The sequence below is a fragment of the Impatiens glandulifera genome, chromosome 3 (genome assembly GCF_907164915.1).
Source record: "Impatiens glandulifera chromosome 3, dImpGla2.1, whole genome shotgun sequence".
NCBI classification, from domain to species: Eukaryota; Viridiplantae; Streptophyta; class Magnoliopsida; order Ericales; family Balsaminaceae; genus Impatiens; species Impatiens glandulifera.
The window spans coordinates 5,684,937-5,708,395 of NC_061864.1; the positions used below are offsets into that span (position 1 = coordinate 5,684,937).

Here is a 23,459-nt window from a genome sequence, read left to right on the forward strand (position 1 = left end):
CCCATTTATCACATTTTTGACACGTTTAACACGTTTTTCACGTTTTGGCACGTTTAACAAGTTTTTCACATGTTTGGAATGTGTAAAACGTTTTAGACATGCCAAAAATGTGTTAAACGTGTGAAAAACGTGAAAAACATGTTGAACGTGTGAAAAACGTATTAAACATGTTAAAAACGTGCCAAAATGTGAAAAACATGTTAAACTTGTTCAAATGTGTGAAAACGTGAAAAACGTGTTAAACTTGTTAAAACGTGTGAATAACGTGAAAACGTGTGAAAACGTGTGGAAAACGTGTTAAAAATGTGAAAAACATGTGAAAATGTGAAAAACGTATGGAAACGTGAAAAACGTGTGAAAACTATGAAAATGTGTTAAAACGTGTGAAAAACGTATGAAAAACGTGTGGAAAACGTGAAAAACATGTTTATTGTGTGAAAAACATGTTAAACGTGAAAACATGTGAAAAACGTGTTAAATGTGCCAAAACGTGAAATAAAGTGTTAAACGTGGCAAAAATGTGTAAAACGTGTTAGACATGCCAAAAATATGTTAAACGTGTGAAAAACGTGAAAACATGTTAAACGTGTGAAAAACGTATTAAACAAGTTAAAAATGTGCCAAAAACGTGAAAAAAGTGTTAAACTTGTTAAAATGTGTAAAGACGTGTGAAAAACGTAAAAACGTGTGAAAATATGAAAAACGTGTTGAACTTGATAAAACGTGTGAAAAACGTGTGGAAAACGTGAAAAACGTGTTATACTTGTTAAAACGTGTTAAAAACGTGAAAAACGTGTGAAAACGTGAAAAACGTGTGAAAAACGTGAAAATGTGTTAAAACATGTGAAAAACTTGTGAAAACGTGTGAAAAACGTGAAAAATGTGAAAAAACGTATGAAAAACGTGAAAAACGTATGAAAAACGTGTTAAATGTGCCAAAACGTGGGAAAATGTATTAAACGTGTCAAAAATGTGTAAAACGTGTTAGAAATGCCAAAAACGTGTTAAACGTGAAAAACATGTTAAACGTGTGAAAACGTATTAAACATGTTAAAAACGTGCCAAAAACGTGAAAAACGTGTTAAACTTGTTAAAACGTGTGAAAATCATGTTAAACGTGAAAACATATTTAAAAAGTTAATATTTTGAACCGATATTTTATTTTACAAACATAGGAATTAGAATTAAATTACAATTCTATCATTTTCCCAAACATAGGAATTAGAATTGAATTACAATTCTATAATTTTTCCAAACATAGGAATTGAATTGTAATTCAATATCAATTCTCATGAAATTGAAATTAGAATTCCAATGCCAATTCCAATTCCAATTCCTCTTATCAAACACACCCTTAAAGAATCACTCAAATCTAAAAAAAAGTAAATAAATAATCCCAAAAAAATTCAGAAAAAGTAATCGACTTCTTTCAAGTTAAAGAAAAAGTCATCAAATACGTTTTTATCACTTTTTTTATTTTATTTTATTTTTTTATCTCATATATTGAAAGTATATATTGATTGAGAGAATTATAGAGCGAAGTGACAAGAGAAAGGGAATTTGAGAGAATATGGGAGATAATGATATCTCACTATATCATTGGTTAGAAAAATAAAAAAATGATTAAGGATGAGAAAAAATAATAGAGAAAAATTTTGTTATTTTTTCGGTCAAATTTAGTCACGTCATTTCTTTAAAATTCTCACTCATCATTTCTTAATGATAAATTACACTTTCTGCAACTTTACCCATAAAATAATATAAATTACAATTTTAGGACAATTAGTATAACAAATAATTTAAGGTTTAAAACTAACAATAATTGGTGAGACAAAAGTCAACTATGAGAATAGTTGAAGGTTGAAGGGTTTCAGAATGATTATGTTTAAAGGAAAAAATGAACATATGACCTTGGTGTCATTTTTTAAAAATTTGAAACGATTTATTTAAAAATAATAATTTATAGACTAAAAGTAAGCGATTAAAATAATTAAAAGATACACATTTTATTACCCTGTACAAAATAATAACATATGTTTTTAAGATATAAAATAACCAAATATTGTTAAACTCAAATAACACCTGTATTGAAGGCTTCAAACTTGTAAGATGACTTATATTTTTCGTCTGGATAATGGTATATATTCACTTCTTTTATTATAATACTTATCATTTAAATGTTCTAACATATAATTGTTTTCATGTAAAAACTAATTACAATGAATTTGTAATTTTCTACCTCAAAATATCATTTCATTTTCTTACAAGACTAATTTGAATTCATGATATATTACAATAATTTTTTTATTTTTATTTTTTTTGCAATTTCATCTATTTGTATTGTCTATTTTTTTATTAACAAGAAAAATGGTTTATTTAAAGCAGGAAAAAAATTATAATATTATAGATTCGTTTTTTATTCTTCATTCGAGAGTGATGACAACCCTACTCAAAACCATAATTTAAATAACTTAAATTAATTCAATTTAATTTCACTTCCCTCCCTTTCGTTAAATTACTAAATTTATTAACTAAAATACTTTATATTTTAAATTATTATTTTTTATTTTATTATTTTTTATTAATATATTTTAAGTCATTTTTATTAAAAAAAATATTACTTACTCAAAATCATCATAAAAATTATTTTTTAATATAGATAAAAATGGTGATGATTAATCACCACTATTTTAAATTATGTGAACTTTAATCATATTAGTTAACTTAATTATTTTAAAAAATTAGATAAGAAAACAATATCTTAAATATAGAAGTAGTGGAACATATGCATGGTCACTCTCTATTACAAAAATAGAAGATTACAACAATTCAAAATGTTGACTAATGAGCCAGTCTTTTAGAAATATTTTATCACAATATCACATTTATAATTGATTATTTTGTATTGATATAAATTTATTTTGATATTTTTTATTATCATAAAAATGAAAAATGATTACTTTTGATATAATCTAATAAGGCTTTGTTCGGATTGAGGTTATTGTAATAACCTAAAAGGGGAAAATGAGTAATGATTGGTGATGATTTTGAGAAGATGAGAATGTTTTGGGTAAAATTAGTTAAAATGTATTGATATATAATAATAAAATAATAAATAGTAATTTAAAATAAAGGGTATTTTACTATTTTGGGTAATGAATTGAATGATGTAATTGATGAGAGGGGGAGAGAAAAAATGTTAGAGTGAATTAAATTATTTAAATAACCCCAACCGAACAATGCCTAAGTGTTATTTGTTGACTTTTGATATCATAGTGTTACTTTAACTAAGATTATAGTGATACTTTTTTAAGTAAGATTATAACTAAGATTATAGTGTTATTTGTTGATTACATATATACATATATTGAATTAGAAAGTTTTATTTGTTGGATTATAATTTAAATACTATTATATTTTACGTGTAAAATATTATTTGTTAAATATATAGTTTTGAAGAAACATATAACTAATAATAATGCTTTGTAATTGAATATTTACAAACTGTATTAATATTATGAAAATTGAAACGCATAATTATTTTATATATTTGTGAGAGGAGCGAGTCTTTTCCATTCTTCGCAGAGACGGACGAGAGAGAAAGAAAAATAAGATCTCTCTCGCAATGTGTGGAATACTAGCCATTTTCGGATCCGAAGATACATCTCAGGCAAAGCGTGCTAGAGTCATCGAGCTCTCCGGGAGGTAAATGATCGATTCATCTCTTGTTTGTTGCATTGCATTGCATGCATTCCGACCGAACAGGAATCATTGATTCATTGGAAGAAGATCGATCGTTCTTCATTTGCATTCTTCTGTTCTATCTCATTCGTAATGCTTCGCCATTCATTTGCATGTTTCTTCTATCTCTTGGATTTGCGAGCTTATCATAGGCAAAGGATCCGGACTAATTTGATTCTTGTTTGGCTGGCGCTAATTTATGTAGAGCTGATAATGCGAGATGGCGTTTCATGTGACCTACCTAAAATTTTAGACTTACATCATCAGGACTTGACATTTTCTTATTATTATTATAAATGCAAAGTATAGGTTGCGCCATAGAGGTCCTGATTGGAGTGGCTTGCATTGCTATGAGGATTGTTACCTTGCTCATCAACGCCTAGCTATTATTGATCCATCGTCTGGAGATCAGCCGCTCTATAATGAGGACAAGACTGTTGTTGTCACAGTAAGCCGACCTTCTTTCTTAAACATACCTTTGATTTTGTTTTTGTTTTTGTTTTTGTATTTTCTGCTTTGCATTTTATGACTTGATTAAATTTTTATTTTATATTGGTGCATCTGTTTGTAGGTCAATGGGGAGATATACAACCATAAACTGTTAGGTGAGAAGCTCAAGTCTCATGTATTTCGAACTGGAAGTGATTGTGAAGTGATAGCACATCTTGTAAGTGCTCAATTTTTGGCCAGCTTTGTTACTGTCATATGTGGATTGTTATCATCTTCTGATGTAGATTTGCATTGTTCTCAATTGTAATATCTTCAGTATGAAGAACATGGGGAGGAATTTGTGGACATGTTGGATGGGATGTTCTCTTTTGTCCTTGTTGATACTCGTGATAAAAGTTATATTGCTGCTCGAGATGCTATTGGCATTACACCTCTTTACATGGGATGGGGACTCGACGGTATGCTAGTTTTACCTTTTTCTCCTATTCTTGAGTTCATCTTATTGCCTATTATTATGAGTAAGAAAGTTTCCTTGGTCAAATAGGCATGAATGAACTCGTTGGTATTCTCTGCAGGTTCTGTTTGGTTTGCATCAGAGATGAAAGCTTTAAGTGATGATTGTGAAAGGTTCATCAGTTTCCCCCCAGGGCACTTATATTCTAGTAAAACTGGTGTGTTGTGATGAAATTGGCTTCTTCAACTTTGGAAAAATTTCAGATCATAAAATTTTAAGGTCTTTCACCATGTATTTCTTTGATGTAGGGGAATTGAGGAGGTGGTATAATCCACAATGGTACCTTGAACAAACACCTTCCACACCATATGATCCCTTGGTCTTGCGTGCAGCATTTGAGAAGGTTTGTGCTTGCATGGTTGCTCATACATTTTCCTATATTTTACCTAAGACTTTTCAGTCATAAAGAAGATAAAGAACCGTCTGAAGTAACTTCATGAATCTGGAGAACAGATCAGTCCTAAAACTCTACAAATTTGCATTCACTCTTCTTTATTTGTATGTACATGCAGGCAGTTATCAAGAGACTTATGACAGATGTTCCATTTGGTGTACTTCTTTCTGGAGGTCTAGACTCGTCACTTGTTGCATCTGTGACATCTCGTTACATGGCAGAATCAGAATCTGCTTCACAATGGGGCTTACAGTTGCATACATTTTGCATTGGGTTGAAGGTCCTCATACTACAGTCAAGCTGATTCTTTTAGCAGTATTATTAATCTTTTTTTTTATACGCAGTTCCATTAGCTCCACTATCCATAAATACCATGCTCTGTGTTTTATAAATTTACCGCATGTATGGTCTAGGTGACATTTTAATTCAAAGATCACCAGTCACATAGATATTTTTTCTTGTTTAGAAGGTTAACAAGTTAGATTGGTGCTAGTAATGATATTAGGTGAGGGTTTCTTTTTGAAAACCACATCTCACAAGGATGCCTCTTGCCTTAAACCAATTTAGATGTGGATATGTAGTGCCTACGTAAAATTGTAGCAGTATCTTTCCATCCAAATAGACCAAATCTTAGACTATGAATATGTCCTTTATTGGTTGATTTATATCTTTGTTTATGTCCTTGTTCGGTTTTTATTGATCTCAGAGTTCCCCAGATCTTAAAGCTGCCAGAGAGGTTGCAGATTATCTTGGAACCGCTCACCATGAGTTTCACTTCACTGTTCAGGTCTGCCTTCTTGAATTCAATTGTAAGAAGCTGCTTAATTTTCATTTATTAACTGTAATTGAAGAGTTCTATTTCCACTACTATACCAGGAAGGAATCGATGCTCTTGAAGACGTTATCTACCACATTGAAACTTATGATGTTACTACAATCAGAGCAAGTACTCCAATGTTTCTCATGTCCCGCAAAATCAAATCGTTGGGTGTCAAAATGGTCCTCTCTGGAGAGGGTGCCGATGAGATTTTTGGTGGCTATTTGTATTTCCACAAGGCACCTAACAAGGATGAGTTCCATCAAGAATCATGTCGAAAGGTACTTGAAGGCAGGCAATGTGTTTTTTTTTGTACTTTTTTTCTTCTGTATAAATGTTGATCAAATGGATTTAATGTCAAGATAAAGTCTATTGTCATAAACATTATTACTAAAAGACTTGATGTTTTGATTGGTGCTTAATGTGATATCAGATTAAAGCTCTCCATATGTATGACTGCCTGAGGGCCAATAAATCAACATCAGCATGGGGTGTTGAGCCTCGTGTACCATTCTTAGACAAAGAATTCATCAACGTTGCCATGAGTATTGACCCGGAATTCAAAATGGTAATGTATCCTGTTTTTGTTGAAAAAAGGTGTTTATTCTTTTTCTGGGGGGATATGCGTGGCATCTTTGTTGAAAAGGGTGTTCAAAATGGTAATGTATCCTGTCAAAAGCTTACCATCTTTGAAACGCATCTAAGAAACATGGGTGCTCTTATGTGGCATTTCTGGGAGCAGAATGCCTATTTGGAAACTAATATTTTGCTATAATCTGACGATCTCATTGGAAAATTGCCAAAGTTAAAATTGAAAATGTTTTTATTTGTTTGTTTGGTATTTTGGATGATCATGATTTAGATTATAATGTGATTTTTGTTGCAGGTAAACTTATTATTTTCTATATTATAATCTACTTTTCCTTAATTTGGTATAGAGATTTTTTGTCTGTCTGATTGATTGATTTTTGACTGACATAACAAATGTAGAATTGCCGAGATTATGTTCAACATTATGACAAAATAGCCTTACCAGTGCTTGACTTTTGTTCTTCCTACTTCATGTCTGCATTTTCTTTCAACATATTGCAATAACATGGTTTTATGGAAAATTTAAAGTGTTGAGATTCCAAAGATTTTCTCTAGCAGACTATGAATTATGCTTTCAAGCATGCATATCTGCTTACCATTATACGAACTGTTAGCTAACAAAACAAATTTATTAAATGCAGATTAGGCCTGATCTGGGAAGGATTGAAAAATGGGTTTTGCGTAATGCATTTGATGATGATAAGAAGCCATATCTCCCAAAGGTTTGTTAATTCTTTGTGTGAATCATGCAACAACCTATTGATTGTTGTAATGGAAGTGAGTTCCTTATTTCCTTTCTAACCAGTTGTGAATTGTTTATTTTTGTTTTGGTCAGCACATTTTATATAGGCAGAAGGAACAGTTCAGTGATGGTGTTGGATACAGTTGGATTGATGGGCTGAAGGCTCACGCAAACGAACAGGTTATTATTTAGAAGAATTAATTAAATTTTGATCTGGTTTTAGATGAATAGAGATATTTTGATGGATGGGTGAGTTGGGGGTATGAATGAGAACAGGTTACCGATGTAATGTTGGGACATGCCAGCTTTGTTTATCCTGAAAACACTCCATTGACAAAAGAGGCATATTATTATAGGACCATCTTTGAGAAGTTCTTTCCCAAGGTTAGACACTAAGTAATTATGCTGATCATAAGTAGATGTAAAAGGGTTGGGGATTGATTATTTATTATATAAATTTGTGTCGCAGAATGCGGCAAGATTGACAGTTCCAGGAGGGCCTAGCATAGCTTGCAGCACAGCGAAAGCAGTAGAATGGGATGAGACATGGTCGAAGAACCTTGACCCATCTGGGCGCGCTGCAATTGGGGTTCATTCCGATGCTTACGATAAAGCAGCAGCAGCAGCAGTAGGAAATTCCAATGGTTGTACTTAACTTGTAATTCAATATTAGAAGATCAATCTCAAATGAGAATGTTATTATTATTATTATTACAATGGTCTATAGTTGTTTATTTAGTTATTTGCCAAAGACATTTGGTAACACTAGTGAAGTGTAAGTTATGTCAAAATTATCTGCTCTTTCTCTCTTAGATTGGATAATAAGCAGTTCTGTATTATTATATTTGTGGACAAATAATTAATGATGAATTAAATACCTATATTTTCTTATTTTGATAATGAAATATATTACTTATGGTAAATATTAATGGATAGTTACTCTTATTAAGTATTTATCACTAATACACTTAATTATTGAAAATTTTCATTCTAAACTATGAAGGTTTCTTTGAGTGATGTTTGTTCTATTAGGTTGATTCTGGTCACTTGAGTAACGTAAGATTTCATGATTCATAGAACGTAGAGAAAGCTTGAGTTCGCGAGGGAAGTGTTTGGTTTTTGTTAAGAATCGTCTCTGCTTTCTGTTTGTTTTTCTAAACTAGTATTACAATTCAGGTATAATACAATCATTTAGCTACTCTTAAAATGTGATCTCAAGATTCTCTTTAATTTTATAGCCTAATCATACTAATGGGAGGGCAACTAAATTTGATTCAGGTTGCTTACTGTAAAAGAGATGATGTTGTTTGTTGGTATTATTATGGCTTGAGAAGAAGAAGCAATTGACATTGATGCGTGCAACCATTGAGGCATTTCTTCTATCAAAATAAATAAACAAAAGATCAATGATTGCAGGACTCTGCCATCACGAAAAAATACCCCCATTGGAATGACAAAACAAATCTCCACAAACATAAAGGAATAAAAAGTGAAACAAAACTAGATTTGAAAGGACATCGATGTCCAAACATTCACAATAGAAAGTAAAAAGTAGAGGAAGAAAAGAGTAAACAAATGTAGAACAACCAAAAAGAACATTGTTAACTTATGAGATAAATATTCAAAAAAGCACTGAGGGGAGAACAAATAAAGAAGAAGAAAAAAACTAAATCCTTGAAATATTCTTCAAAAAGGCTCTAAGAAGGTAAACTTGCACAACACTGTCACCAACAAGAGCAGTTGACTCTTACAATGCCTTGTGAATTGCCCTTTTGCTCATCTTCTCATGTACTGCATTCATTCATTCATTCATTAGCTATTATTAGCCTTGAACAATAAATGAGCAAGTCAATCACATCTTTCATACAACTACACTAATCATTCAATGTTCCATACACTTTAACATTCTTCATGGCATATTGATGCTAAGACAAGGAACATAACACAAAGATCCAATAATTTATTTAAAACTAAAAAGAAAAAGGATACTAGCTAGATCCAAAAAATCAGAAGAAGTACGTATTTCGCGTGAGAACCTTTGCTAGACCCTTCACCAACACTCAATAAAAAGAGATCTCCAATTGGTTGAATTGTTAGTTTCTGCCTAGACATTAAGGACAAACAATAATTTAGAAAAAAAATAAAGTCATTCACTCATGATATGTTTATCAAGCAGGCAGACAATAAATCTCTCAACTTATGCTTTTAAATTATCAATGAGAAAAAATCAGTCAAACTATTTTGATCAAAATTGTAATCCAGGAAATGAAAAGAACATACCCTAAAATTAAATATGTAAACAATGTTTAGAAATACAATTACGACCACAAATTTTTGTTTATGGCCATTATGATAGTCAATATTAATAATCACGATTCGCACATATGATCTTGAACTGCATATTCGAACGAAAAATTATTGTTCAAGTATAAGCTTTTAAATTATTTTTTTGAACTATCAATATGATCTGATAATCTGAACTACTTGTTCATTCAATGAGTTCTTATAGAAAATATTGTATCATTTATTTTTATTCTATTTGAGTGGGGCTTAATTCAGATGAATTGTGCGTTTACCTGCCTGATTTTCTTCAGATTCTTAAGTCTCCTAACACAAAAAATGTTAGAAGTATTTTCGATTTCAATTTGGTTTCGATCATGTCCTAGACGGCTGTAAATAGCTATTGCATACGGAGGCTGTCTTGAACATAGCTGTTTACAGTCGGCACCAAGGACATGTATCAAACCCGATTGAAATCCAATAAACTTGTAATATTTTTTGCTTTAGAAGGCTTAAGGAAATGAAGAAAATAAAACCGCTAAATCTGAATCCATCTGGGTTAAGTTATTTAAAATATTTTTTTATAAGAACTCAAAGGATAAATACTTCTAATGCTAGCTAGTTATAGTTGAGGAGAAGATACTGAATATATGAAAATTTATTGAAGAATTTGAAAGAGAATCCGAAATTGAGTCTGAAATTAAATGGGTTTGATGGTGAAGATGATGGACCATTGGATGGATAAATACCAGTAAATCATGCTTTTTGTATGTTTAGAATGCTTTTGGTATGTATTATAAATTTAATTGAATTTGTTTTTTTGAAAATAACATTAAATAATTTATATTTATATAATATAAGAGTTGTATTTATCAAAAACAAAATTGAAATTTTTATATGCAATTTATTATTAACGAATTTATTTAATCTTATTATTTATTTTATATTATTTGTTTTTATTAAAATTTCAACTTTAAATATAAAATAATAAATAAATACATACATACATTTTTGTAAACTTAAAATTAAAATAAGGAAAATAATAATAATTTAATATTTTATTTAAAAGTCTTAATTTCAAATCATATATAATTAAAATTAAATATTTTTATACGATTATAAATTTATATTATTATTTTTTAAAATATAACTTTTAGACCATATAATTAATAATGAGTTATTTTTATTTTTGTTAAACCATTTTTGTATATAAAAACTATTTATTAAAAGATATATTTAATGTAATCTATGATATAAGATTATGATTAATATAAAAGGTTTATTTAGTGAATTGAAAAAATTGGAAATTAATTTCAGTAATAAGAGATTTTATAAGTTAAGAAAACAGATTTTAAAGTATTCATTTTTCTAAAAATATTAATATTATAAAAAAAAATTAAAATAATAAGAATGTTAGGATAAACTTGAGAAAATAATAAATAAATATAAATATTATATATTTTAATATTATTTTTAACAAATAATAAATAAATATTAATATATTAAAATAAAATATTTGTGTTTAATGAATTATAATTTCCTTACAAATGTGAAAAGAAATAAGAGGAGAAACATAAGTAGAAAACCTCAAATTATCTGCTGCAGCCTCTTTCTCAACTTCATAGTCAAAACAATGTCAGATATTCTCCATCTCTCCGTTATCATATCATCTTTATCGTGGTTTAGGGTTAAGAATCTTTAAGTATTAAGTATTTATATTGTAGTAGAAAATGATCAAGAGTTTGGATAAGAGAAGAAAAGGGATAAAAAAAATTATAGATGATTTTGATTTGTTATAACTCTAAACAAGATTTAGAATGTTAATATATCTTCTCAACTCAACAATTATTCTTATAAATTTTTAATTTGAATTACTTCATAAGTGTTCAAGTAACACTTAGAACTCAATCTATAAAATACATTATCACAAAATATCACAAATTATTGATTTTTTTAGTATAAAAAATAGTAAGATTATATATATATATATATAATATTTGTAAACAAATAATACATAATGACTAATAAAGTTATAAATAATCAAAATTTTATTTTCATTTTAAATTAAATTCACTTAGTCATCATAAATTATTTACCTTTTTAATTTTCACTAAACAAAACTAATTTGATTTTATCTCAGTGGGTTTGATTTCTTTTTATAAAATATTTATTTGATTTTTTCATTATAAAATATTGGTATATGAAACAGTACATTACGTTTCGATATACAAAAATATGAGTGTATAGAATTTATGTTTAATATTATTTAAAAAAATAATAAATAAAATATTTAGGTTTAATGAATGATATGGTTAACGCCGCCTTGAAGAAATATAGAGGAGAAACCTAAATAGAAAACCTAGCCTCTTTCTCAACTTCATAGGCAAAGCAAGGTCACAGATTCTCCATCTCTCTCCATCGCCACCTTTCTCCGGCGATTACAATCACATCATCATCATCAGAAGCCGTCTGGTAAGAAACCCTAATCTGTGAAAGAGGTTTATTCTGAAAATGATATGATTTATATCGGAAATGATGTTTGAAAACAAAAACTAGCATGAGATTCCCGTTTCTTCTTTTCATCTCGAATTTGCTTTTGCTTTTTTTGTATTGTGATTGTTTATTTGCCTACGAGGATATATCGAGATACTATTAAGTTTCTTTGAATTGGATGCTAGCACACGTTTTGTCACCTTTAGAAGAATTGTGAAATTTGACTTCATTCTGTTAAGTTTTCTAGGTCAATGGATGCCTTATATTGTTACAGATGATAGGATATGCTAGTTACTGTTTGTTTGTTGAGGAAATCTCAATCTAGTTATTGTATAGCTGAATTTTAAGTGTGATAAAACTGTAGGTTTATCAATTCTATTCAGGTCTCTCTTCAGCTGAGTTTCTGTGCATTATGGCGGTATTAGGAATTAATCTTTGGAGCCTGTTGAGGCCTATAGATAAACGCTGTTTTAAAGCTAAATGAAGCAGAATCAAACTTATGCTTCAGATTTCTTTTAGCTTAAAACTATGAGATGAAACATGCAATATGAGTCTTCAGTTAGCTTAAATTTGAAAACCCTTTTCCTCGTTTCATCTCATAGTTGCTTTTGTATTGTGGATTGTTTAGACAAATTAGAGAATTCTTACTTCATTAAGATCTGATATTTCTTGACCCAACAAATAAAACTATGACAGAACATTGATTTTGAATGAAATCATGATGTTTCATTGATTATTTTATTCCTTCAGGTCTGTAGCCATGGCCATGGAATCAGGCATGTTCACCGTCCAGAAAACAGTCGGTAATGTTCTATGTTGCAAATGTGGTATCTCAATGATCCCTAATGCTGCCAACATGTGCGTGAAATGTCTTCGATCAGAAGTTGATATCACAGAAGGCTTACAAAAGCATGTGATTATCATACACTGCCCCGAATGCGATAGCTATTTACAGCCACCAAGGACGTGGATAAAAACACAGCTAGAATCTAAAGAGCTTCTTACCTTCTGCGTTAAGAGGCTGAAAAATATCAACAAAATGAGGCTGGTGAATGCTGAATTCATCTGGACTGAGCCTCATTCCAAGAGGATAAAAGTGAAGCTGACTGTTCAGAAAGAAGTCCTTAACGGGGCTATACTTGAACAGTCATATGTAGTCGAGTATGTCGTTCAAGACCAAATGTGTGAATCTTGTTCCAGAGTTCAAGCGAATCCTGACCAGTGGGTGGCCTCAGTCCAATTGAGGCAACACGTCTCTCATAGACGGTCATTCTTCTTTCTTGAGCAGCTTATACTCAAGCACGATGCTGCAGTCAAATCCATAAGAATCAATCAATTGGATAAGGGAATTGATTTCTTCTTTGGTAACAGGAGTCACGCTGTGAAATTCATCGAGTTTCTAGGGAAGGTCGTTCCAATCAAAAGTCGCGACGATAAACAACTTGTCTCTCAAGACCAAAAGAGCAATACTTACCATTACAAATACACTTTTTCAGTCGAGATATGCCCAATCTGTCGCGAAGATCTCATCTGTCTACCGTCGAAAGTTTCAAACAGCTTGGGAAATCTCGGACCAATCGTAATTTGCATTAAAGTTAGCAACACTATATCCCTTTTGGACCCTATTAGCCTCAGGCACTGTTTTCTAGACGCCGATCAGTATTGGCGAGTCGGATTCAAATCACTACTTACAAGTCGGCAGCTCGTTCAGTATATTGTTCTAGATATTGAGGTAATCTCCTCAGAAGTTAGTATTGCTGGTTCTAAGTACTTAATGGCCGATGCCCAAGTTGCTCGAGTGTCAGATTTTGGTAGAAATGATACAATATTTAATATAAGAACTCATTTGGGCCATTTGTTGAATCCGGGAGACTATGCTCTTGGATATGACTTATATGGTGCTAATAGCAATGATATTGAGCTTGATAAGTATAGAGGTCTTGTTGTTCCTGAAGCGATCTTAGTGAAGAAATGCTACGAGGAGAGACGTCTGAGGAAACATGGAAAGAAGGTGCGGTCTTGGAAGCTGAAATCTTTGAATATGGAAGTTGATCCTAATGCTAGAGGGCTTAGAGGAGAAGAAGAGAAGAGGGATTCTGAATATGAAAGTTTCTTGAGGGATTTGGAGGAAAATCCGGATTTGAGGTTTAATATATCTTTATATAGGAATAAGGAATATCAGCCGTCTGAAATGGGATCTGTAACTGATGGAGAGGATGTGCCTTCTGTGCCTTTGGATGAACTGCTGGCTGATCTTGAACTAAATGATGATAATGAAGATGAAGTTGATGATGATGGTAACATGAGTGAGTAAGTAAGTTATGTTTTTGTCAAAGTTCAGATTTTGTTGGTGTGCTATTTTCTGTTATGGGATTTGATGATTTATTTTTTCGTTTTGAAAGTACTTTTTTTTAAGTGGCTGTTTTTTTCTCTCGACTCTATTTGTGAAACTATGTCTTATTTTGTTGCAAATTTTGTAGCTGGAACTAAACTTGTTTGTTGTTTGGGAAAATTGTTTCTTCTTTAGACTTTGTTGTTTGTCATTTTTTTTAATGAATTACCTTTAAAATCCAAATATATTTGTACATAGACTAGAAATAGATGATTATGAACTTGTTTTAAGATTAACATATGAAATCTTCCATTAGCCTCTCCTTTTGATGTAAAAGGGGATACAATGATGACTATTTTAACTTGATAATTTTGGAATCTGTTCAAATATTCTTAACCAAAGATGATGACTCTAAAGAGCACAACATCTTAAAGGGGTTTGTATTATTTAGAATATTAAATTTTAATGCATAATCTTTACTCTCTTTAGTAGGCAGTGAGTGAGAATTGGTTGGAAAGTTAGAAGCATCTTTCATTTTCTATTGAAAGTTAGAAGAAGCATCTTTACATAAAAAAAAGTATGTACTTGTCATTAATCAGATTGTTTTTTTATTAGATGGGTTGATTTGAAATTTGAATATTAAAATTTAGGCCTTGTTCGGATTGGGGTTATTGTAATAACTTAGAGGGGGAAAATGAGTAATGATTGGTGATGATATATAATAATAAAATAATAAATAGTAATTTAAAATAAATGGTATTTTAGTATTTTGGATAATGAATTGAGTGATGTAATTGATAAGAGGGAGTGAAAAGAAGTTTGAGTTTGTTGAAATAACTCAAACCGAACAAAGCCTTAGCCTTAGTAATGTTTAATGTTGAGTATGATCATCAAATATTATACATTTTATCATACTTTACAAAATTAAAGAAAAGTCAAATGTTATAATGTTTTCGATATGGTGTTTTGGATTTCACTTTTGTTAGAAGAAGAAAAAATATGCTTCCAAATGTTATTTCAACTCCTGTTTAGGCATGGCATTTTAGCTCTGATGGGTTGGATACCCGAAGGAACCGAACCGATACCTGACTCGATTGGTTCAGATAATTCGTTTGTTTTTCGGTTTCGGGTAATTTCGGGTCGGAACCAATCATTTCCGGTTTGGGTCTGGTTCGGTTCGAGTACCCGAAAAATATTTCGATAATTAATTTTTTTTTGTTCTCCGTTTCGTTTGTGTTGGCGCCGTTCCCTAGCCTCAGACGTTTTTCTCTCGCTTCTGGCATTTGTTTCCATAATTCCATTTCTAAGCGCTGCAGCTATATTTAAGTTTGAGTGAAATGGCAGAAAAAAAAAACTGAAAATAAGAGAGGGAACAAAGAAGAAGAGATGAGGAAGAAGATGGATGATAGGTTAGAGAAAAATAAATTGTTTTTAAAATATATATTTTTTTAAATATTATTTATTTGATATTATATAATATAGAACTGTCTGTTTGTTTTATTTTATTTAATATAATATTTATAATTGTTTTCATTAAGTATTTTTTTTAAAGTGTAAAATACATGAATTATTTTTTATTGTATTGTCAAATAATTTAAAATATTAAAATTTTGTTCAATTTTAATCAAATTATGTTTAAAATATATGTAAAAACTAAAAATATATTAACTTGTAAAAATTAATTAAATTTGTAAAATATAATTTTTTTTTAAAACCGGATCCGGTTCGAGTCGAGTACCCATCGGTTTCGAACCGAAATTTCGAATAATTTAAATACCAATTTTTTTCGGGGACAAAATCGGGTCCGATTCGGTTCGGATCCGGGTCCCGGAAATTTGCCATGTCTACTCCTGTTATTAAAAATTGGCAATTGAATTAATGTATTGTGTCAAGTCTTTTCTAAGGATTGGATAAAAATAAATTTTTTTGTTTATAGAAAAGTTTAGTTAAATAAATAATAAAAAAGCAGAAATAAATTAATTTGAAGATAAACATTAATAATAAATAAATAAAAAGTAACGTTGATTTCAATGAAGTCTTATAAATAAAAAAACGACAGATGTCATAATAATAATATTACTCTCTTCACGTTTTCTTTTCCACAAAGATTTCTCAAATGCATCAATATATATAATACTTGTGAGAGATCAAACGATAGATTTCCGCAGAGAGAGAGAGAGAGAGAGAGATCAATGGCAACAGTGACGATTCCACCAACAATTCCATCTCCGGCCGAGGATTGCGAGCAGCTCAGGAAAGCCTTTGCAGGTTTAGCATATCTATTTTATCATTTCAATACAATCAATAGCAGCTAGCTAGCTAAGCTAGCATGCATATGAATGCAGACGATTTACTGTTTTTCCGATTATAGTTTATATATTATACGGTACCTGCGGATATACATACTCGTCAAATGCATCAGATCAGTGTTAATTGACAGTAATGACAGAGTTTATCGCATTCCAAGTGATTGACGATCGATCGATCTGTTGAATATCCACGGATTTAACTAGAATCAACGTTCTTTGATCTGTTTGATTTTTGTAGTTTAGAAATGTTATGAAATTTGATTATATCTATCTATCTAGTTGGAAATTCATTATCGATTCAACTTTCTTTGATCTTCGTTTGCTTGTTCTATATACTGTTTTTCTGTCTGTTACGTTTTACGCTCTATTTTATAATAAGCTGATTATGTAAGATTCGGATCAGATACTGAATCAAACATGATCACGAAATGACATTTGTTTGGATTTGTTACTAAAAGTCTAAAACCTAATCTATTATATCTATTTTGTTCATTTAATCTTTCTTTTAGTTTTCTGAAATGTGTTGTAATTTGAAAGATTAATGATGATGCAGGATGGGGAACTAATGAAGACCTGATTATTGATATCTTGGGTCACAGAGGTGCAGCACAACGCAAGTTGATCCGCGAAACTTATGCTGAATTATATGGAGAAGATCTTATGAAAGATCTTGACAGGGAACTTTCAAGTGACTTTGAGGTTCACTATATTGCACTCATACAAATTGAATTACTTTGTCTAACTTTAATTATTGCAGTCCAATTAATAATGTTTGATAATATCATTAACTGAAACAGAGGATTGTTGTGCTATGGACCCTGGATCCTGCTGAACGCGATGCGTTTATGGCTAACGAGGCCACAAAGAGGTTCACCTCTAGCAACTGGGTGCTGATGGAAATTGCTTGTACCAGATCCTCTCATGATCTATTGAACCTAAAGCAAGCCTATCATGCTCGTTACAAGAAATCTCTTGAAGAAGATGTTGCATATCACACAAATGGTGCTTTTCGTAAGGTCAGTCTATTAGAATTAACTTCAATTCATAACTCTTATTCACTTCATTCATTATATCAAATCTAACTGTGATTTCAGCTTTTGGTGCCTCTTGTGAGCTCATTTCGTTACGAAGGACCTGAGATAAACACCAAGCTGGCAAGATCAGAAGCTAGGATACTTCATGAAAAGATAAACAATAAGCACTATGACGATGAGGAGGTTATCAGGATCTTGACAACGAGGAGCAAAGCACAGATAAACGCAACTCTGAACCACTATAACGATGAATTTGGAAATGCTATCAACAAGGTACTTAATAATACAAAAGAAAAGAATCAATGGAGGCTTTTGGGATTTCTATTTGACTGAATTTCTTGACAGGATTTAAAGAAGGAGAAGGATGAGGAGAAGGATGATTTCTTGAGTCTTGTAAGAGCAACAGTGAAGTGTCTGACTTATCCTGAAAAGTATTTTGCTAAGGTTTTGCGGTTAGCCATAAATGGGATTGGTACTGATGAATGGGCACTTACTCGGGTTGTGGCAAGTCGTTCTGAAGTCGACATGAAGCGCATAAAGGAAGAGTTTCAGCGAAGAGCCAGCGTTCCTCTCGAACATGCCATTTCGGGAGATACTTCTGGTGATTACAAGAGGATGCTTCTCACTTTGGTGGGACATGAGGTTTGAGTATTGAGGATTGAGGATTGAGAAGACTTCTAAGAATTAAGGGACACATAATGTCGGAATAAAACGTGTATGAAACTCTTGTCTTTTATTTGTGACTTATTTATTAAAGATTGGGTATTAATTTAAATGCAACTTTCTAAAGTCCATAATCAGATACTACTAAACTGAAAGTAAGGATCAAGGGTTCTTGATAGTCAAAATTGAGGAAAAACAGCACAGCTAAAAAAATCAAAATCCCAATTATTGTCATTTGGAAACACTCTCTATATGAAAATAGATTTGGGTTTGTTAGGTCCATGGGCTCTAATTTAAGTAATGTTTATTATTGGTGTCGATTAGAAGTATTTTTTAACATTGAAATTGGCACAAAAAAAAAATTAAAGTTGGTTTTTTATTTTAATTTTTAGTTTAGTTTAGTTGTCAATTTGAACGGTAAATGTACCTTTAAAAAAAATTCAATCAAAAAAAATTGTATATATATAGAGTAATGATGTAAAGCGGGAGTAGAAAATAATGTGATAACATTTTGAGTATACGAAAATATTGATATAATTTTCTTGTACCAAAACTTTTGATACGATCTACAGTATAAAAAGAAAAAAAAGAGAAGACGGATGGAGAAGTTGAAAAAAATGAAAATAATCAACATAATATGAAAACTAAATAATCTAACTAATCAATACCTTAATTAACTGCCTTAACAAGTGTTTATCAGTTAATTTCTTCATTGACCGATCACAAATGTGATATATCGTTGCATCGCAATACTAATTAATATTAACAATCACAAATTAACCCTCGAACAAGATTCACACAGATCTTGAAATGCATATTCTATGACAAAGGATTGTTCAAGTATAGACACTTAAAAGACTTCTTTTTCTCTATTGTGAGTTTTATTTTGATTCTCTTGGAATGGAATTCTGTGCAGATAAATTCAATATTTATCTGTCTGATTTTCTTCGTGTTTTAGTCTTTTAACGCAAAATTGTTAGAAGAGGTTTGTCTTGAACATAGTTATTTACAGTCGCAGCCAAGGACATGGACAAAACCCAATTGGAATCCAAGAAATTTGTAACTTTTTTTGCGCTAAAAGTTCAAGAACACGGAAAAAATCCGAGATAAATGCAGAATTCATCTGCACAAAATCCCAATCCGAGAGAATTAAAGTAAAAGGAGATATACTAGAATAATACTTTGTCGTCTTTGAATATGCAGTTGAAGATCGAATGTGCGAATCTTGTTCTAGAGTTGAAGTCAATCCCGACCACAGTCCAATTGAGGCAACACGTATCTCATATACGAATCCGATCGTTATTATTTCTCGAGCAGCTTATAATAATCCAGCACGTTGCTGCTGCAGAGTCAAGTCCATAAGAATTAACCAGTTGGATAAGGGAATCGATTTGTTCTTCGGTAACAGGAGTAAAGTAATATATGCAAGAGCAAATAACTTACCATTACAAATTCAGTCTATCGAGATATTCCCGATTTATTGAGAAAGTTTCCAACAGTTTAGGAAATCTAATTGATGGAGAAGATGTGACTTGTGTGCATTAAAGAACAAAATTATAATGAAGAAGATCATATGAATAACATGAGTAAGTATTCATGTTTTTTGTATGGTTTAGAAATAACATTATCATGTTTTTGGTATGTATTATAAATTTAAGTTTTTTTTTTTTAATAATATATTATTTATATAATTAAATTGAAAATTTTATATGCAATTTATTATTAACGAATTTATTTAATATATATATATATATATTACTTATTATTTTATTTAATAATTATTTGTTTTTATTTAATTTTTAACTTAAAATAATAAATAAATAATTTTTTTTTTGTAAACTTAAAATTAAAATAAGGAAAATAATTTAAGTATCGTTTATCATTGGTGTCTAGTGAAGTTAAAACCAGCTTTTTAAAGTTGGTTAGTTATATTTTTGTAATTTAGTTGTCCATGTAGTTGCCACCAATTGAAGATAATAACCTTCAAAATAAACTCAAAAAAAGAAAAAAGAAAATAAAATTTGATCTATCTATCAATCATTACATTACTAATATAAACATAATATAAAATTTTGAGATTATTTAATAGAAATTGATAAATAGTGAAATATATTTTCAAAACATAATATGTATCTAACAAATTATTAACTAAAGGAAAATGGTTAGAATAATTTAACATGATAATTATTGGGATAAATATTGATATTAATAAACAATTGCATATAAGGGGGGAACAAAGGTAGAAAAATTACAATTCCTTTTTAAAACTAAAATAAAAATAGTAAAGATCCATCCGCTTAACCAATAATAATAATAATAATAAATATTAATAATTAATTCTTTTTATTCTCTTCACCGCTGGCTTCCAAATAAGACTTCTTGGTCCTATCAGCCGTAGCCAACAGACAAATGACAAGATAACACGTGGCATAGATCCCATGTACCTTCCAATTAGTCTTTGGAGGCTGCCTAAGCACCACGTGATGAAACACCGTCATGTAATAATGAAGCCCAACAGCGTAGCCCACTATCGTCTGGGCCAGGCCCAATAACTTAGAACCCGATCCAGTGTCGGTGGAGAAAACGAGCACTAGATACATCAATAGAAGCAATAGGTATAACACGTAAGCAAGCGTCTGTAGCACCTGCAGGCAAATGTAGGTGGACTGCGAAGTAGAGTAGAAAAACCTGAGCGGCTCCAGGCCGGTAACGAGGGAGGAGATGCAGAGGATTGAGAAGTAGATGGCGAGGTAAGCTTGGATGAAGATTAGAAGTTTCTGGAGGGAGAAGTATGATTTGATTCGATTGCAGAGAAGAAAGACTAAAACCAGAGGAATTATGATGAAGACGAAGGAGATTGCGGAAGCCATTGATGCTGCGTATTTCTTCCCAACTATTGGGTTCATTCCTTTTGTGATCTCTTTATTTGCTTTCTTTAGATAATCCTTTGATGTCGAAGTCATTTGTTTAAAATCAGGGTATATAGTTTCTTGAAATTTCGAAGGTAGATCTGTAAGACCCGAAACAATGTCTTCGTCATCGTCTTCATCAATCCAACTGGGTTGTACTTTTTTCTGCGATTTAATCGAAATGGGTTTCTTGTCGGTGGTGGTGGTGCTCTTAAGCTGCTGCTGCTGCTTATCTGGGGTTTTGGATTTATTTTGGTTTAGTTGGACTGGGGATTTTGGTAGTTTTGTGGAAATGGGTTTGGTTGTTTTGTTTTTGGGTGAGGAGGGTAACTTGGACAGATCGATGGAGGATTTTGTTCCGGAAGTTGATTTGGTTGAATTAGATGGTTTAGAAGAAGAGGTGGAATTAAGGTGTTTCTTGATCAGTTGAGATGAAAGTTTATCTTTGATGAGGAGGAGGGGGGATTTAAGAAGGTTTGTTTTATTATTAGTCTTGGAGGAGGAGGAGGAGGAGAGGAATTCGGAAGTGGGTTTGTGAAGATTGGTTTGGTTTTTGGATGATGAAGATTTAATGAGTTTGGTTTGGTTTTTGTTGTGGGTTGATGATTTTGGTTGATCTAAGAAGAGCTGTTTTCTGGGTGGATCAATGGATTGGGCAGCAGAAGAAAGAAGAAGAGAGAAGAGAAGGAGATTAAGTGTGATGAATACCTTATTATTCTTGCTGCTGCTGCAACTGAAATGTCGGAGTGGAGCCATGGATGACTGTAAGTGACTCTCTCACTCAGTAAGATCAGCCGCTAGAGAGAGAGATCTGAGAGAGAGAGAGGGGCCAGATTGAATTGAAATGAAATGGGTTGATATTTAATTGCTTCTATAAACGCCCTTTGCCCGCTGCCTCTTAAGACTGCATTCAATGAGATGGTCTAGATCTTCTATACTTAATTGTTTTCCCATCTTATATCACTTTTTTAATAATTTATATGCCAATCCACACCTATATATTATTATTATTATTATTATTTTGGTAATTCCCTGTCTATCATTAATTTGATATCATATTTACAGTTTTATATTATTTTAAATACTTTAAACAAACCATTTTCACTTTTTCAAAATCATAACCGATCTTATTCACTTTCTTAAAATACCTGTCACAACTAAAAAAAATCCATAAAAAAAATAATTTGTAAATTAATATTTTATCATAAATGACTAAAAATTAGGTTGGTGAAATTTGTTTTCTTTCTATTTTTCTGTATATAGTAAATTAAAGTTGTAACATTCTTTTTTTTATTTCATTTGGATGAAAAATTGTCAAACAAAATTATTGTGTTTTGTTTTTGCAAAATATATATTATTTTTGATTTTGTGTGGTGACAAAAGATAATATTAGGGTCAATTAAAAATTAATATTCTTTTTATTTATTAATTTTATTTTATTTTAAATGGTCAATTTATAATTAAAAATAATAATAATCCACGAAAAATCCATAGTCCAATAAATTATTAAGTTAGTAGATCTCAAGGAAGGACAATTTGCTTCTCGAATGAATATTAGAGAGATAACTACTCAATTTTGTTTTATTGTGGACTAGTTTTACTTTGAAGTGTTGTTTCTTAATTATTATTGGCTACTTTTAATTTTGGTTGTTTTTCCAAACTTAATGTGAATATTGTACGTCTTTGTTTAGATAAAGAAAGTCAGATTTTAACTAACCAACATTATGGTAAAGTTACATAAGATTATTAAATTAATAATCTAGCTAATGTTACTAATCTATCTAAGTGAGTGTCTTAGAATAGAAAGGTATGCGTGTTTGTATACAAGTTTATGGTGGCCTTAATTTTATAAATGATAAGGCCTTGTTCGGTTTGAGTTTTTAAATAATTCAAACAAAATTAAACATCATTTCACTCTCCTCTCATTTATCACATTACTCAAATTATTAATCAAAATATAAAAATACTCTATATTTTAAAATTATTATTTTTTATTTTATTTATATATATATATTAATGTACCTTTTAAATATTTTTACTAAAAAAATTATTACTTCCTCAAAATCATCAACAATCATTATTATGTTACTAAACTAAGTGAGTGTCATATATAACTCAGATTAAATGAATCTTATAATAGAAAGCTACGCGTGTTTGGATACAAGTTTATGGTGGCCTTAATTTTATAAG

The 23,459-nt window shown here is 30.8% G+C and overlaps 4 protein-coding genes across 4 annotated transcripts; 3 read left to right on the forward strand and 1 right to left on the reverse strand.

Annotated features, from left to right (window-relative positions):
- The first annotated feature begins 4,318 nt into the window (after positions 1–4,318).
- LOC124931290 (asparagine synthetase [glutamine-hydrolyzing] 2-like) lies at positions 4,319–8,105 on the forward strand. The gene is made up of 12 exons (XM_047471722.1): positions 4,319–4,408; positions 4,508–4,649; positions 4,767–4,862; positions 4,954–5,048; positions 5,218–5,379; positions 5,806–5,886; positions 5,976–6,197; positions 6,350–6,484; positions 7,149–7,229; positions 7,343–7,429; positions 7,526–7,633; positions 7,719–8,105. Exons 2-12 carry the CDS (start codon positions 4,538–4,540, stop codon positions 7,902–7,904), a joined length of 1,365 nt encoding a protein of 454 aa, XP_047327678.1. The 5' UTR covers positions 4,319–4,408; positions 4,508–4,537; the 3' UTR covers positions 7,905–8,105.
- A 4,640-nt stretch (positions 8,106–12,745) lies between these two features.
- Positions 12,746–14,467, forward strand: LOC124931556 (60S ribosomal export protein NMD3-like). Its single transcript, XM_047472049.1, has one exon. The coding sequence runs from the start codon at positions 12,783–12,785 to the stop codon at positions 14,334–14,336; it is 1,554 nt and encodes a 517-aa protein (XP_047328005.1). The 5' UTR covers positions 12,746–12,782; the 3' UTR covers positions 14,337–14,467.
- Positions 14,468–16,485: 2,018 nt separating this feature from the next.
- On the forward strand, positions 16,486–18,477 carry LOC124930685 (annexin Gh1-like). The gene is made up of 5 exons (XM_047471020.1): positions 16,486–16,622; positions 17,217–17,362; positions 17,461–17,679; positions 17,758–17,970; positions 18,043–18,477. The coding sequence occupies exons 1-5, from the start codon at positions 16,547–16,549 to the stop codon at positions 18,343–18,345; spliced, it is 957 nt and encodes a 318-aa protein (XP_047326976.1). The 5' UTR covers positions 16,486–16,546; the 3' UTR covers positions 18,346–18,477.
- Positions 18,478–20,524: 2,047 nt separating this feature from the next.
- LOC124932925 lies at positions 20,525–22,158 on the reverse strand. The gene has a single exon (XM_047473637.1). It carries the CDS (start codon positions 22,023–22,025, stop codon positions 20,694–20,696), a length of 1,332 nt encoding a protein of 443 aa, XP_047329593.1. The 5' UTR covers positions 22,026–22,158; the 3' UTR covers positions 20,525–20,693.
- Between the last annotated feature and the right edge of the window lie 1,301 nt (positions 22,159–23,459).